Source organism: Podarcis bocagei (genome assembly GCF_964188305.1).
Source record: "Podarcis bocagei genome assembly, chromosome: 3".
Taxonomy (NCBI): Eukaryota; Metazoa; Chordata; class Lepidosauria; order Squamata; family Lacertidae; genus Podarcis; species Podarcis bocagei.
In genome coordinates, this window is record NC_138127.1 from 42062935 (window position 1) to 42079117 (window position 16183).

A 16183-nucleotide genomic window follows, 5' to 3' on the forward strand; every position below is an offset into this window, starting at 1 on the left:
CACTGCTTCCCATCGCAGGGAGCTGCCGTAGCTGATGGATGCCGGAAGGTGCCGCATTGCCTTGTGTGGCTTTGCAGCCTGCTTTGCTGGTGCGGATTACTTGGCTGTTCCCTTTTCGCCCCGGATGCCTTTCTCCTGGCGGATGGCTGTTCTGTTGCGAGGCGACTGAATCCTCTCTCGTCCTGCGACTCTGTCTGTCCTCGCGGGGAGCGGGGCGGGTGGTGGGGAGGAAAGGACCTGGAGGATATTTTTACCCCCTGCCTGAGAAGACCTGGGAGCGAGCGAGAGGGACATGCGACAGTCTTGCTGGTAGTGGATGAGATCACTGTGTACGTAGGAGGGGAACTGGGGTGGGTGGGGGGAGGGCGAATCCATCCCAAGCTCCATGGGCTAAAAGGGGTGGGGTGGGGGTGCAAATAAGAACCTCGGGTTTTTATTTTTTTAAAGAAGCACCCTTCAGCAGACCAGTTGCATGCCCTTAGCACCCTATCACGCACTGACTTCTAAATCCACGAGGATCTGAGTTTCTTATTTTGCGGGAGGGAGGAAGTCCCTGGTGGAAACATTGCATTGCCACCTGATTTATTGATACAGCTCTTCTTGCTATCTCCATTGCACCAGCACCAAGGGTGAGATCACTGGTTTGCACAGAGGAGTGAGGTGGGAATATCTGAAGACAGTGGTGGTGGGGGGAGGGGGAGGAGAGAGATATCCAGTGCTGATCGCCCCCAGCTTGGGGAAAGTCACAGTACAGCGGCTGTTTGGCCTTCCTCTCTGCCATCATGTTGCTTTAACAGTACCTGCTAGATCAGGGAATCTGGTGATCCAGCCAACATGACTAGTTAACCCAAAGGACAATATTGTGTGGGAGGGAGGCAGGGAGCACCATTGCCGGAGCCAGGCTATAAAGAATACCAGCTCCATCTACTTGGGCCGTGCCAAAGCCATTATTTCTGTCAATCAACAAGCAATTGCAGTGGAAGGATAGCAATTGGGGGTTCGGTTATATGCAAGGTATAGTTATACTGCAGCTTCGAGCTGTTAGTGGGTGTGGGAAGGGTGGGAATTTGAGGGCGAGGAAGAAAAGCAGCAGCTGAGTGGAGTTACTGTGAACGGGCCACCGTGAGATGGAAAGGGGAAACAGGAGCTGAGCGGGTTGTGCACACTGGACGACATCAGGGTATTTGCTTTGGAGAGATTCATGCTGTGAGGCAAAGGAGCACCAAACTTGTCGGTTCTGGAAAGGGAAATAAGGAACTCCCCCCCTCTCTTTTTTTGGAAAGAAGAAGAACAGACTTTGTGGCATTAGGGGCTGTCTCCCTTTTTACTTAAGAGGAGTATTGGACGGAGTGGCACAATGACTCATTTGCAGGCAGGCCTGTCCCCAAAGACGCTGGAGAAAGCCCGGCTAGAACTGAATGAAAACCCAGACACCCTGCACCAGGACATCCAGGAGGTGCGGGACATGGTCATCACCCGGCCAGACATTGGCTTTCTGCGCACGGACGACGCCTTCATTCTCCGCTTCCTTCGGGCCAGGAAGTTCCAGCATTTCGAGGCGTTTCGCTTGTTGGCCCAGTACTTTGAGTACCGCCAGCAGAACCTCGATATGTTCAAGAGCTTCAAAGCCACAGACCCAGGCATCAAGCAAGCACTCAAGGATGGCTTCCCAGGAGGACTGGCTAACCTTGATCACTACGGCAGGAAGATCCTGGTTCTGTTTGCTGCCAACTGGGACCAAAGCAGGTAAACATAAGAGTTTTGGTTGTGGGCAGCTGGGGTCAGGTGAGACACTTGCCATCGTGCTGCAATCTAGAAATGTCACCTCATCATAGCAAACTGAAATCCCGTTTTGCCCCAGTGATGAAATGATAATATTCCTTTCCCAGCAGAATGCTGGGCGTAAGGCATCTTGTTTTGTCCTGAGTTCTCCATGTGGCAAATTGCAGTTTTGATGACCTGATCCAGGTGTCCTGTCATAGTGGGGTGGTTTGATAGGTGTCCTTCAAATTCTTTCCAAACGCAGAGCTCAGAGACAGGGAGAATCAACATTCTTAGGTTCACATTTGCATTGGGCCATGTTGGGCCATAAAATGTAGGAGAGGGGAACAGATGAATGGAAACTTGTTCTTTTTGTTGGGATACTGTGGATCTTGGATCCTTCACTTGGAGGGCTGTCGGCTATGGCATAGTAGAGATCCTGCTCAGTAGGGGAAGAGGGATGGTCTTGATATACCACCTTTAATATCTTTCTGTGACAAGAGCTGTGATGCCTGTAAAGGAGCAAAAGTGTTGGCCGTTTGTCCTGACACTGACATATTTATCCAATGCAGTTTTGCCTGCTTCTGTGAAATAAGCAGTCAGCTGGGACACAAACAGAGGATGACATTCAGGAGTGCTTATTTGCATGTCAACCATAGTCTCCCAGGTCCTGGTCCTACACTATTCAACCCATAATTACTCATAATTTGCCCCAGTTTGGAGGTAATTTTTAAAGTGTTTCCCTCTGGTCATCTCCCATGTTGTAGCAGCAAAGCCTGAACTTCTGCATCAACATGGGTTGCCCAGAAGATAGAGGTACTTCTTAAGACAACATTCCACTTCTCTTGGTGTCTGCATGATGGAAATTACCCATTGTGATATATAATTTCAGATGATACCAATGAAATGTGGGAGCCAATCATAGTGGGGCAGAAAATTTGAACTATGACTTGTTAATTCTACCACTTTGGTTCAGTGGAAGATGATGGAACTCAGCTGAGATAAGTGCTGCACACATGCTGATAAAGCACTCTGTGACAATGTTATTGAGCCCACAAGGAGCACCCTATGCACTTGATCCAACTCTCTTGAGGTACCTTGGAAAAGCAAGGACTTTATCTCGGAGGCAAACTCCATGACTCCTGCCAGTAAATCTATTTATCCTAAAATTTATCAGATGCCTTTCCAGGCAATGAACATCAGTTGCTTAAAATGTAGTGAAATGATAATGCAAATGCAAAAGCAGAGTAGTCCTAAAAATATCTTGTAGCAGGAAATTGAATATTCATCCCTAAAGAAATGCCTTTATTCTCATAAAATCCTGCAAGGCTCCATCAAGTCTCCAGAGCATGCAGACTTCCTGGCCCAGGCTGGTCCCAGTTTCCATTGTCTGGTGTGTGTGAGCACAGGCAAGGGACCAGCTGGATTCTCTGATGTGTTGGGGATGGATATACTTTAGGGCAATGATGGGGAATCTGTGACCCTCTAAATGTTGCTGTACTGCACTCCCATCATCCCTGACAAGTGGCCACACTGTTTAGGGTTGATGGACCCTGGAGTCAAACAACATCTGTAGGGTCACAGGTTTCCCACTCCTCCTCTACAGTTAAAAGGGGATTGGCTATCAGGTCTAGCCAAGGCCTTTGCCCAACGTTTTGGAGGGCAGGAATTACTAGGCATAAACAACCTTGAGTTACATGTTCTGTGCTGCGATTGTTCTCGTTTGCTCATTCTCTCATGTATATACTGAATGGATGGAGAAGGGAACAGACTTAGTGTGTGGCTCCATCTTCAACAGGAACAGTAAAACAACAAAATAGGCCTTATTATGGCATATGTTTTCATTGACAACAGCTGTATTAATCAGATGCAGGAACTGAACTGAGACGGTAGGAGGCATGAGGTGAAGTGTAGTAGAAAATAAATCATACTAACCTAGTTCTGAATTTTCATTCAAACCCTTCCATTTATCAAACTAATACATGTAATACAAATGATTGTACATAGAGCAGAGTGAACAATACATATCTTGTCAAAATGACAACAGAAACAGAAACAGAAACACAAGGAAGCCATATTTGCTTATAAGCACTTACACTTTGGGCAGAAGGCAGTTACACCCAGGAGTTGATGTTAAACACTGCCACCATCACAAGGTGAAGGGGGGGGGGGTTAATTAAAAAGGTAAAGATGACATCATCAGGATGCTGGATTCTGTAGTGTCAGTTTTGAGCTTTTCCTGCAATTGCACATAACCATGAAATAGGCACAGCCCTGGTTAAAACCTGCTGAAGCATAATTTGTAAATTAAGCCTTTCCAAAAGGAAATTCTACTTTGTCAATAGTTTATCATTTACGCTGGTACAACCCCATGCTGTATCAGTGTGAAAATAACAGTAGCACAATCCTATATATCCTTGCTCAGAAGGAAGCCCATTTTGTGCATGTTGGGGATTACTCTCAGGTAAGTGTGCATAAGATTGCAGCCTCAGTATGTGCATTTACTTTTAAATATGTTTTGAGAGTTGGCAATGGTAAGAGTTAATTTTGCTTATAGCACACAAGTGCTACAACCACTTTACAGATGCGTAATTGTGTCTCTTTTCTTAAGGCATACAACATTTTAGAAATGGGATAAACAGTGGTTTTCTAACAGCATGCATAAATAGGGGGCATTAAGCACAGTTAAATTAATCATGGATCTCAGATTATCTTTAGAAATTAGTTATACACTACTGAGTACATAAATGTGACCTGTGAGACACTATAAGAAAACTAAGTTTCAGTGAAGGCAGCTGGATATAAAACAGAATTTAATTTACTGACATGCTAATGCAAATTTTCTCTATGTTACTGAAAGGCAATAGTTCCTAATTTGCTTTTTCAGCTCTTGACATCCTTTACTATTTACCGTATTTGAGAAAACTTGAAGATGGAGAAGGAAGAGGTTACTCTTACTTAAATTGTGTCTAATTTTGACTTACAGGCACCCTACAGTGGCCTTTGGGAAATTACACATAACTTCATATGTGGCAACATACATACTGCTTACTTTTAATCACTTGTTAAGCCATTGAAATGAGTTGGGTAAATATTTTATAGGCACTCCCAAAGTCAGCAAGTTTGAATTAGCTCTGAAACAAACTCTGGGGCTGGGGGATCCTGAAGCATATTCTCCAAACTCAGTTTGTACACAGAAATCTGAATACATGTTGACCCAGTCCTCCCCGCTCCACACACAGTTCTCTCATGGATAGTTTTTGATGTGGTGGTAGTTGTAAAAGCACTACATTTCCTTCAATGAGATTTACAGGATTGCAAACTTAAGTGTCCCTCAGAACTGAGCACTTGGGAATTTTTCAGAATTCAAACTCTGAAATGTTGGCAAATTTCAAATTTGAGCAAAACTTCGTTTCAGCTCTACTTCAAACATAACATTTAAGTCCTTAAGGTCTATTTCAGAATGGAGCATGTGTTGTGTTTCATCACTCAGGAGAATACGTTAATGTAATCTGTCACGAGCCTGTGATGGAACTTCAAGTTTACATTCATCCGCCTTACTGTGCTGTCAACATAAATAACGATAAGGATGAGGTGAAATGTTGGATATTGCAAGTCTAGGGTGAATTTATGCAAATTGTTCCTTCTGTGGGAAGACTTCAATGCAGATGTCTTTCATCATAATTTGCTTGATGCTGCCGCTTTGAAAACAAAAGCTTACAATTTGTGATTCCTACAATGTATCATGGGGCTAATGGTTCAGATGTCTTAGCCAAATCTGGAATCAAGACCTGGTATCCTAACACCAGTTGCTGGGTTTGTTGGTTGCCATTTACGCTTTCCAGGACATTCTGGACTAACATAATGTTGGGCACTTCGGAGCATTGCTAGAAATTTAAATGCCAGCTCTCAACCATCCTTGCGACTGCCCATCCATTTTCAGATATGCCTGAGGGATCCAGCAACATGAGAAGGGAGACACAGAAGGCATTTTGCTCATGCCTCTTCAAACCTAGCTTTGGCCCTGGTTTATCACTGACCTTTTTTTTTTTTTAATAAAAAAATTGCTGCCTTAAATTGTGTCCTGTAGTGGATATTATTATTCATCAGTGGTGGTGCAAAATGAAGCTTCCTTATCTCAATGCCATGTAAGGCAAGGAGAAGGCCACTTAAGAAAACCAAGGTATCCCACGGAGATTGCATATTGACTGCTATTTTTAAGTACTTTTAATAGGTCTTTCTGGATGAACAGGTTCTTTAAATGCTCCGTTCTTTTTAAAGTTAATGGCTGCAAACCTGAAAACAGTTACGCTTCAAGAATCCAATTGACTTCTATGAGCTTTAAGCAACTCAACAGGGAGCAGGACTGCAGCCAGTATTGCTACTCTTTCTTGCTAGCTAGCTAATGAAAATTCCACAGTAGGTAAATCATGGAGAGGCATAGAGAAACATACTGAAGGAATATAGCTCAGTGGTAGCGCATACACTTTGCATGCAAAGAATTCCAGATTCAATCCCTGGCATCTCCAAGTAGGTTGGGAAAGATTCCTTCCCCAAATCCTTGAGAGCCACTGCCAGTCAGTATGGATGAGAAAGGGATGGGAAACCTCTGGATATTGTTTGCACCATCCCTGATAGTTGGCCAGCTGGCTGTGGCTGATGGGAGCGAAGCCCAATTGCATCTGGGGAGCCCTGGTTTCCAGACCCTTGAACCTAGTAGTACTAAGCTAGGCCAATGGTCTGACTAGGTGTAAACACCTTCCTATGTGGATGAGGCTCAATGAGCCTGAACAAAGTGCTGGGCTTGCAGACTCTCCCCTCTCTTCCCCCTCTGCCTCCTCTGAAACTGGAGTAAGGAATTATGCTAAGTTTAGTTTCATATTTAAAAATTCTTGCCTTAGTGTTATGTACCAGCCAGGAATCCTAATTTAAAATACAGTATATTCTAGCCAGTTTGCAAGAAGCCAACTTCAAAGCTTGGGCTATTATTAAGCTAGGCAAAGTTTGTTGCAAGCCAAGTAAGACTAAGATCAGACTCTTTAAAACTGAAACTATAAACTAAGAAGGGGGGTGGCAGTGTATAAACCTGACTCATTGAGACTCAGCCACATAGTTTCATGTTTCATACAAATACTGCTGTGTTGCAGTATCACCCCAATCTTAAAGGTTTGTGTATTTATCTGACCACGTATAGTGAAACTGTGATTGCCATACTTTATCATGTGCAAAATGGATACTTTGACAGCAGATTGCAAATAATATCCTTTCTTCTAGCATCGGAATATTGTTAGCTAGCTTAATACGATCTTGTCTTTGTTGGCAGGTACACACTGGTGGATATTTTGCGTGCCATACTTCTTTCCTTAGAAGCCATGATTGAGGATCCTGAACTTCAAGTAAATGGATTTGTTTTGATTATAGACTGGAGCAACTTCACTTTCAAACAGGCTTCTAAACTGACACCAAGTATGCTTCGATTAGCCATAGAAGGCCTTCAGGTAAAAACTTTTTTAAAGCATTACTTGTATATCTCCTAATCTTCCCTCCTCCTCATCCCAACCCCCTGCCCCCAGTTGGTGTGGTTCCATGCTAAAAACAGAACAAGAAGAATATAAATTCAAACAATCCAGTAATTTAAATGTTAGGATATATATTCATTTCTCTCAGTTTGTGACCTAACTGAAGAATAATCAAGTGGTTGTTTATTTTACGGCTGAGAAACTGAGTCTCATATTTGATGGTTGCCTCAAATCAATCAGCTCTAAATTATTATTGAGGGAAGAGAAATAACAAAAACTCCCAAAGGAGGCAGAGTTGGATTCCTGATGGATGTTGTATGTTGTCCAGCCAAAGCAAGTTCCTCTTCAATAGTGGTATTAACTTTGGGATTCCCAAATGTGGAGTATAAGTTCATTCCCTATGAACTTGTTTGGAGTCTTCCCTCTGTGTTGTGTCTGTCTCACCTTCACATGGGGCACATACTACTCTGGATTGCAGCAGTTGACCTCTTGTGGGTGGGGAAGAGCACCTAAATGCAGGGAGGTGGAGTCAGTGGCAGAGCTTCAAGCTCCGGCGGGGGGGGGGAGAACAGGTGGGGGCGTGACTGGCATGCATCCTAGGGGTGTGGCATGCCGCCCGCAGGGGCATAGCGCATGTCCTGGGGGCATGGCGTGCTGCCTGTGGGGGTGTGGTGCCCAGCGCGGGGGGGGGGGGAAGCCAGCCGCGATGGCCCCTCACCAGGATTGTTCCACCGGAGGCGGTGTGCTCCCCTCGCACCCCTGTTCTTCTGCCAGTGGGTGGAGTAGATGGCATTTTGGCCTCTTCCTTCTGTAACTCATGTTTTTTCACTGATATATTTTCTAATAACACAGAATAAGTTGGTTGTACTAGTTGCTATGTATCACATGTAAGAAAACTGAAATTAACCCCCCCCCAACGAACCTATAATGTAATAGATGTGCTATATTAGGTTTCTGGTGTGTTATGAGGAGAGAGACAGAACACATAACTGGATATCCATGCTTGTATGAATGATTGCGGAATTAATTTTACACTAGCCACACTTTGGCCACTGCAGGACTATGGAGATGCATTTCTGAGATAGTGAAGATCTTACTTTCAGTATGCAAAATGTCATTCCTATGCAAACTTCCCACCTTGTCTGTTTCTAAGCATTGCTCAGCACATGAGTTGAGTGTGTGTGTGTATTGCACAGCCCTGCCAGCTGCCACCATGGCCTTGAGTAATGCACAGTGGCCCTGTTTCATGTGGTGAATAAATGCTTCACAGCATTTATTTGGGAGGTAGGAAATTTGCTACTGGGACATTGACCGCTGTGGTGAAAGTAATGTCTAGATTGGCTAAAACATATCTTCATGTCCTCAGGACAGAGTTCTGAGGTGGCCTCAGTAGTTCACAAACCACATGGAGAGCTTATTGTTTGTAGTTTCAGGCTATACAGTAAACTGGCTGTCACCACACACCCAGTTCTCTCAATTTTCTACCATGTTTAGGAGTAGGGTGATTCTTGGCCTGAGGGCAACAGAAAATGAGTTCATTAGTGTGGTTAGAGGCACCACAGCACAATGTTTTCAGAGGCCACTATGCAGTAAATGGTTGTGTGATTCAACCCTGTATCTTGAGAGTTTGCTGATACCTTAATGCTTAATGGAGGTTGCTGTGAGCTTTTTCTTAGCCATTAACCACATACTTGATTAAAGTTATCTATAGGTTAAAGTGCTTCTCTTGCAATGTTAAATCATTGAATCATGGTACGTAAGTGCTTTATGTTGTATTTAATAAATGCAAAACTATCTTCATTAAAACAAATGTTTATCTAAGAGGGAACTGAATTTTTATATCCAAATATTGAGGTTTTTTGCCTCATTTCTTACTGCAGTCGGTTCTGCTTTTACTCGAGGAAATGCTTTCATTCCCTTACATTTCAAGCTCTGAAATGTTTTTATGACTCCTATAAAGCAAATGAGCAACCATTTCCATGAGCTTTTATGCGCTCTGATATTGCAGTCAATTTTAGCAGGGCCTGCCAGAATTTTCATCGTTCTTCTGTAGAGTTATGATCTAAGGCCACTTTCCCATGTCGATTCTACGCCCAATATATATCAGGCTAATGAAATGGATTCACATGTCCCTGGACTTGACACAAGACTGTTAGATAAATGCCAGGTTGGTTGAGGAAATGAACATTTCTTTAGGGCTGGGGCAAAAATGACTCATTTCTCACCCTCATCCCTGAGTGCAGAAAGTCACTTTCCATTTCTGGAAACTTTAGACACACTTATTTGTTCTTCTGGGCACCATTTTCCTGCTTCTGTGCCCGCTCTAGTCCTCTTCAGGTCTTCTAGCTTCTGCATAGAAGAACGTAGGAGCAGGGCTGCACTCAGTAGCCCTGCCTCTAACATGATGCAAACTGAGAAGCCAGTCTGCTGGCATCCACACACAGAGAGTAGATGTCTGTGGGAAAAGTGCTCCCCCCATGCATACAGCTGGATGTACAAACATCTACAGATGTTCTCACTGTTTGCACAGATGTTGGGAGAGGGCCTTCCCAGAATACATGATATTAGGAGGGAGATACTACTTGGCCTGTTCCTGCTCCTGTGTCACTGCATGAGTGAGCTAGAATGCCTGAAGGGGGCTACTGTATTTTGCCCTGTTTGCCCACCCGGTTGTTTAATCTGGTTGGTGGTGGTAAGCCATGTGACATCACCATAGTATTCTGACATGATGATGCCACAGACACATTGAAACAAAATCACCCGAGCCCATAAGTTTAAATGACATTGTGAGAAAATCAGAAAGGAAATAGTGTTCCGAAAACAACCAGAAGACCAAAAGGAGCAGCATGGAAACAATGGAAATGTTCAGTTGGAACTTAAATCTGCCTCTTATGTATGTTGTTTTCCTGTTCCATTCCACATGAGCTGTGGTTACTCTTCCCTTGAAAATGCCCACCCTTGGAGTAGATAAAGACATCCCACAGGTTTTTCAAACAAAAACTAATCTAAGGAGGTAGACTTAATTATAGAGCAATCCATTACATGTCTACTCAGAAGAAGTTAGTCCCATTGTGTTTACTGTGGCTTGTTCCCAGATAATTGGCTATAGGATTGCAGCCTTCAGTGCCCTTCTCCTGACACCTCACATGTGGATTTGTTTGGGGGTATTATACTTCCTTGAGATACATTGGAATTTGGCTTGGGGGCTGTCAGTTGTTCTACAAATCATCTGTTTGTTTATGTTCCTATTTATCAATGTTAAAGCATTCTTGTACACTGCAATATTAATTCAGCAGCACCCACCAAAACATTTTAAGGAGCCATTCAGGACTCATGATGACTGCCCTGAATGGGCTAAAGTGTTGTGTTGGGAGGCCACTTGCTGAATCTGAATGAAAACCTTCAGGTGACAGTCAGAAAAAAAGAACATTTATAAACTGGTTCCTTTCCTTTTCTTGCCATATGATGTGCACATCAGAAACTGGTCTATCTGAGTTACAGAGTAGGTTAGAAAAGTACAGATGGGAGATACTGAAAAAGGAGCGTAACCAATAAGTACACACCGCGTACTTGCTGTCTTGATAAACAGCTACGCTATTTAATCAGTGGAATTGTATTTGCTTTGGCTTACAAGACTTTGCCGAGATCACATGGCAGCTGAGGAAGAAAAAAACTAGCACTCTAGTAAATTAATTGCTTTTACAGAAAAAGAAAAAAGACATAGAGATGGGTGGATGGGTGATTCCAATAGACTAGCACAGGCTGTTTAACACTAAGTACACCTGTATACCAAATCAGCCTGCTTAAAGATAGTCAACATTTTGTACTCCAGACGTTGCACTACAACTCCCATTATCTCTGATTGTTGTCCATATTGGCTGGGGCTGATGGGAGTTGGAGTCCATCTGGAGGTCACCACATTGCCAGTCCTTGTTCAGCAGTGACCAGATGGTGTTGGGTGGAGAGCAGTCTACAATAGCTCCTTAAGCTGCAGTTCTAACCCCACTAACCTGGAAGTGAGGTCCGTTGAGGACTTCTGATTGTGCACATGAGGACTGAACTGTTATTCCAAAAAATGGTTGGAATGCATACTGATTCTTTGGTGACCTTTTTTCCTGCAAGGTACAGAAGCACCTTGGTTGTGTGTGAGAGATAAGGGATAAATACATGGATGTGAGTCCTCCAGGATGCCGTTTTGTCTTGTCTCACTTTCTGGACCCACATGCCTGATTTCCCTCTGGATGTCATTAGGCAATATTTGGTCCACCTCTACCTGATTACGTTGTACGGATGACATTTGAATTCCAGAAACAGTTCATGAGTTGAAAAATAATTTAATACAAGTGAAATGGTAGAGTTTGGTGCTCTTCTTTGAAGGACAGCTTCTTGTTTCACGGTTCTTCATTTTCATTGCTTAGCTCAGAAAAATCTTGCTCATGGTGTAGAATGGTAAGCAGTGTCATTAATCTGATCAATTTTGGTAGTCGAGCTGCATAGAAAGCCAGATTCTGAGTGTTATGATAAAGAAATGTGGGGATTTGAACCCTGTTCTCTCGAAAACAACAGGCATGTTGGTCAGAGGTGAAGACTGAGGGCCACATTTTCTTCTAGGCTGTCTTATACCAGTGCTGGGGAAGCTGAGAAGTCAACATGAATAGATGCAAGAGGTTGAGCGTTGGGCTTACACTATGCTCAGTGCTATGGAGCTTGTAGAGTTGAGTCAGTATGGGAAAACTCATTCATTGTGTCTCCTTCTGCATCATAGGGATTATAATAAAGTGCATTTTCATGTAAAAACCTACCACAAGACTCTGAAGCAGTGCTTTTGTAAAAAAAGAAAGAAAAGTGTATCAAATTGTATTGAAGCTTTGCAGGTAACCTGGATTGAAAGTGTGGCGGCTCTACTGTTGAAACAAAAATCACACTGGAGCTTGTTTGTTTGTAGCAAATAGTTTTCAAATAGTGTAAAAGTCTTAAGCACTTACTGCTGCCTGAGCAGGGGACAATGAAGCCAGACAGATCTGATGTTGAGCAGTTCCATGTTGTTGCAGTGGTCGTTACACAGGATTGGGCTCCCAAGTCCCCTCTTGCCCAGCTCCCCTGCCTTCAGGGGTTGGTGAAGGAGGTCTTCTTGTCTGTACAGTGGTACCTCAGGTTACAACCGCTTTGGGTTACAAACTCCGCTAACCCGGAAGTAGTTACCTCGGGTTGCAAACTTTGTCCCAGGATGAGAATAGAAATCGCGCGCCGGCAGTATGCTGGCAGCGGGAGGCCCCATTAGCGAAAGTGCGCCTCAGGTTAAGAATGGTTTCGGGTTAAGAACGGACCTCTGGAATGAATTAAGTTTTTAACCCGAGGTACCACTGTATTATTAATGCACCCAATGGCTAACAAGCCTAGTGTTTAAAAATTTGTCCCTGTTTCCTTTCTCCTTTTTATGTTATTGCATGTAATTGGCCTTCACACATCGCTGAGCATTTCCAAGGAAGTCTGCTAATTAATTAAAGCAAAAATTACTTAATAGGGATCCTTTTAAGAACATACAGCTCTTCCTTGCATGAAAATATTGTGATGTTAATTAACACTTCCATAATTTCACATGCATAGGAGAAGCTCTGTGTGTCATGGCGCTTCCTGTTGTCAGTATAACCGAGTGAAGAACAGGGACTTGACACCATGATCCCTGTTCCCCCCTGCCCCACACTTCCAACACCCTAGCTACTGGGAATACTAGAATTTTCTTCCAGTTCTCAGGAACCTTTTTCAGCCCAAGGGCCACATTCCCTTCCATGCAACCTTCCGGGGGCCACATGCCAGTGGTGGGCAGGGCCAGGGGCAAAAGTGGGCAGAGCAACAAATGGGAATGTGATTTTTGTTTCTTCACACACTTGCACACCCCTCCCTATCCTGCAACCAGGCGAGCAAGAAGTGTTCCAGCTGCAGAAAACAGGGCACTCAAAGAGGATACAAAAGCATAGCCAGTAAGGGGTGTGGCATGGGAACAAGGGTGTGGCCTGGAAAGAATCCCAAGGGCCAGACAGAGAGGCTTGGAGGGCCACATTTGGCCCCTGGGCCTGAAGTTCCCCATCATCCCTGATCTGCTTCCATATTCCCCTTTCCTGCATACAAGCATAATAACTTATCCCCACTTCTCCTCTCTCTCAGTGCTGAGTGCTTGGCATCTCCCGCAGGGCCAGTATTTAGTAGTTATATTCCCAGGGACTGATGGGTTATTTGAGAATTGTCCAGCATCATACTGATTCCCAGGTACCTCTGTGCATCTTGACGAGATTCATTTATACTTCCCCCTCACCCCTGACACCTGCTTTCCCATCATTATGTTGTTCAGATAAGTTTGATATTTGAAAGCCTCCTTAGAGAATAGCATTCAGCATGATGCTTTGGTTCACGGGTGGCTGGGACAAGGGAGCAGTCAGGCCTGTTCTGTGCTCTCTCTCTTTCTCCTTCAACTGGTTTTGCTGAGCTTACTGGCTTGTCGCTCATATTATGTCACAGAATCAAAGGCTAGAGATGAGCTAGGAGGTCAACACACTGAATGGATTTCTGTGAAGGTAGCAGTGTAGTAAAAGGTGTTTGTGTGTGTGATCTATCTATCTATCTATCGATCATCTATCTATCTATCTATCATCTATCATCTATCTATCATCTATCTATCTATCATCTATCTATCTATCTATCTATCTATCTATCTATCTATCTATCTATCTATCTATCTATCTATCATCTATCTATCTATCTATCATCTATCTATCATCTATCTATCTATCTATCTATCTATCTATCTATCATCTATCAATCTATCTATCATCTATCTATCTATCTATCTATCTATCTATCTATCTAATCTATCTATCTATCTATCTATCTATCTATCTATCATCTATCATCTATCTATCTATCTATCTATCTATCTATCTATCTATCTATCTATCATCTATCATCTATCTATCTATCTATCATCTATCTATCTATCTATCTATCATCTATATCTATCTATCTATCTATCTATCTATCTATCTATCTATCTATCTATCTATCATCTATCTATCTATCTATCTATCTATCTATCTATCTATCTATCTATCATCTATCTATCTATCTATCATCTATCTATCTATCTAATCTATCTATCATCTATCTATCTCAAATGGAAAGGATAGTCAGAGTGCCACATAATTAACATGTCTGTGTCAAGGTGATATTTAACTACCGTATTTTTCGCCCTATAAGACGCACTTTTCCCCCTCCAAAAATGAAGGGGAAATGTGGGTGCGTCTTATGGGGCGAATGCAGGCTTTCGCTGAAGCCTGGAGAGCGAGAGCGGTAGGTGCGCACCGACCCCTCTCGCTCTCCAGGCTTCGCGGATCTCTCCGCAAGCAGCGGGAACGTTCCCGCTGCTTGGGGAGAGTTGCCGGCATCCCGAAGCCTGCGCGCGCTGATCCCAGCGCCTGCAGGCTTCGCGGATCTCTCCGCAAGCAGCGGGAACGTTCCCGCTGCTTGGGGAGAGTTGCCGGCATCCCGAAGCCTGCCCGCGCTGATCCCAGCGCCTGCAGGCTTCGCGGATCTCTCCGCAAGCAGCGGGAACCACCGCTGGGCTCCCACGGCTTGCAGAGAGCTGCCTGTTTGCGGGCTGGGGTCGGGGGAAGCTCGGGCTGCCCCAGCCCCGCGCCTGGGGGGGAAATAATTTTTTCCCTTTATTTCCCCCCCCAAAAAAAACTAGGTGCGTCTTATGGGCCGGAGCGTCTTATGGGGCGCAAAATACGGTATTTGAGGCAAAGTAAAAGGAGGGGGAGGGAAAAGAATATCCAGTTCTGGTTGCCATCCTTCTAAGGGAGCAATCCTACCTGAACACAATGGGATTTTCTTCTGAGCAAACATGCATAGAATTGCACACTGTGGATGTGTAAATAAATCATGTGATAGGACTACTTTTTTTAAAAAAATCACTTCAAATGAGGGAAGGGAAAATAGGGGATGTTCTAGGTGTTATAAATTGATCGTGGGTGGACTCTCCAGACAGAATCATTGTTTTTTACATCTTTGTTTGGAAACACATGTTGGGGGGGGGAAACTTGCTCTCTTTAAGGGCAAATTTAATGTTACACAAAGGCAGAAGGCAAATGCCAGAAGTTCTTTTTAAAATTATTATTATTCCATTTCTTTGGAAGTATCTTACAGCGAAACTAGAGAAATGCTAAAGCTGCAATTTAAATTTGAGTCACAGAAAATGTATTAGAAAAATAGAGCAAGTTTGTTTTTAAGAAGCTAAGCTTTCCAGTGTTGTCATTTGGTGAAGTCCTTTCTGGGATCTGCTGCAACAGATTAAAAACCAAAGCCAAAGTAGGCACAGTGGTACAATACTGCAGCTCTTCATTTGTATGCTGACAGATGGGAGAATGTATTGTTCATGCCTGAGAGGGACAAGGAAGGGCTGTCTGAGTTTGCACTTACAGTAGCTTTCTCTACATTTTGAGCCTTTTTTGTGTAAATATAGTTCTATCTATTCCCCAAAATGATTTTGTAAAAGGCTGGCATAGGCAATGGGAAAGAATCTGTATTTTATCTCAGCTATTCAATTTGTATTCATGTTTGTCTAAGGTAAATCTTCATTGCTTTTACTTGCTGGGTTTTGATATGATAAGGTATATAATTTTGAAAAGGGTTCCTGCATCTTTATCTTTGTCCAGTGACAACCTATCATCAAACACATCCATCCATGAACTCCCATTTCTTTTCAAGTCTATTGAATGGAAAGGGAAGTAATCATCACTCTTGTCAATGAGCAATTAATTACTATTGCTTGTTCTCCTGTAATGGCACAAAAAACCATGCTGATGACATTAACGGCTGTTATTCAAGCCAGGCTAATTAGCAGTTCTGGT

At 43.4% G+C, this 16183-nt stretch overlaps 1 protein-coding gene across 1 annotated transcript in view; it reads left to right on the forward strand.

The window, feature by feature from the left end:
• Positions 1-354: 354 nt before the first annotated feature.
• The window catches only part of CLVS2 (clavesin 2), a 41698-nt gene continuing 25869 nt past the window's right edge, over positions 355-16183 (forward strand). The window contains exons 1-2 of the mRNA XM_081187923.1: positions 355-1746; positions 7085-7259. Of these exons, the coding sequence (XP_081044049.1) occupies positions 1358-1746; positions 7085-7259 (564 nt within the window). The 5' untranslated portion in view covers positions 355-1357. The remainder of the gene's footprint in view (positions 1747-7084; positions 7260-16183) is intronic.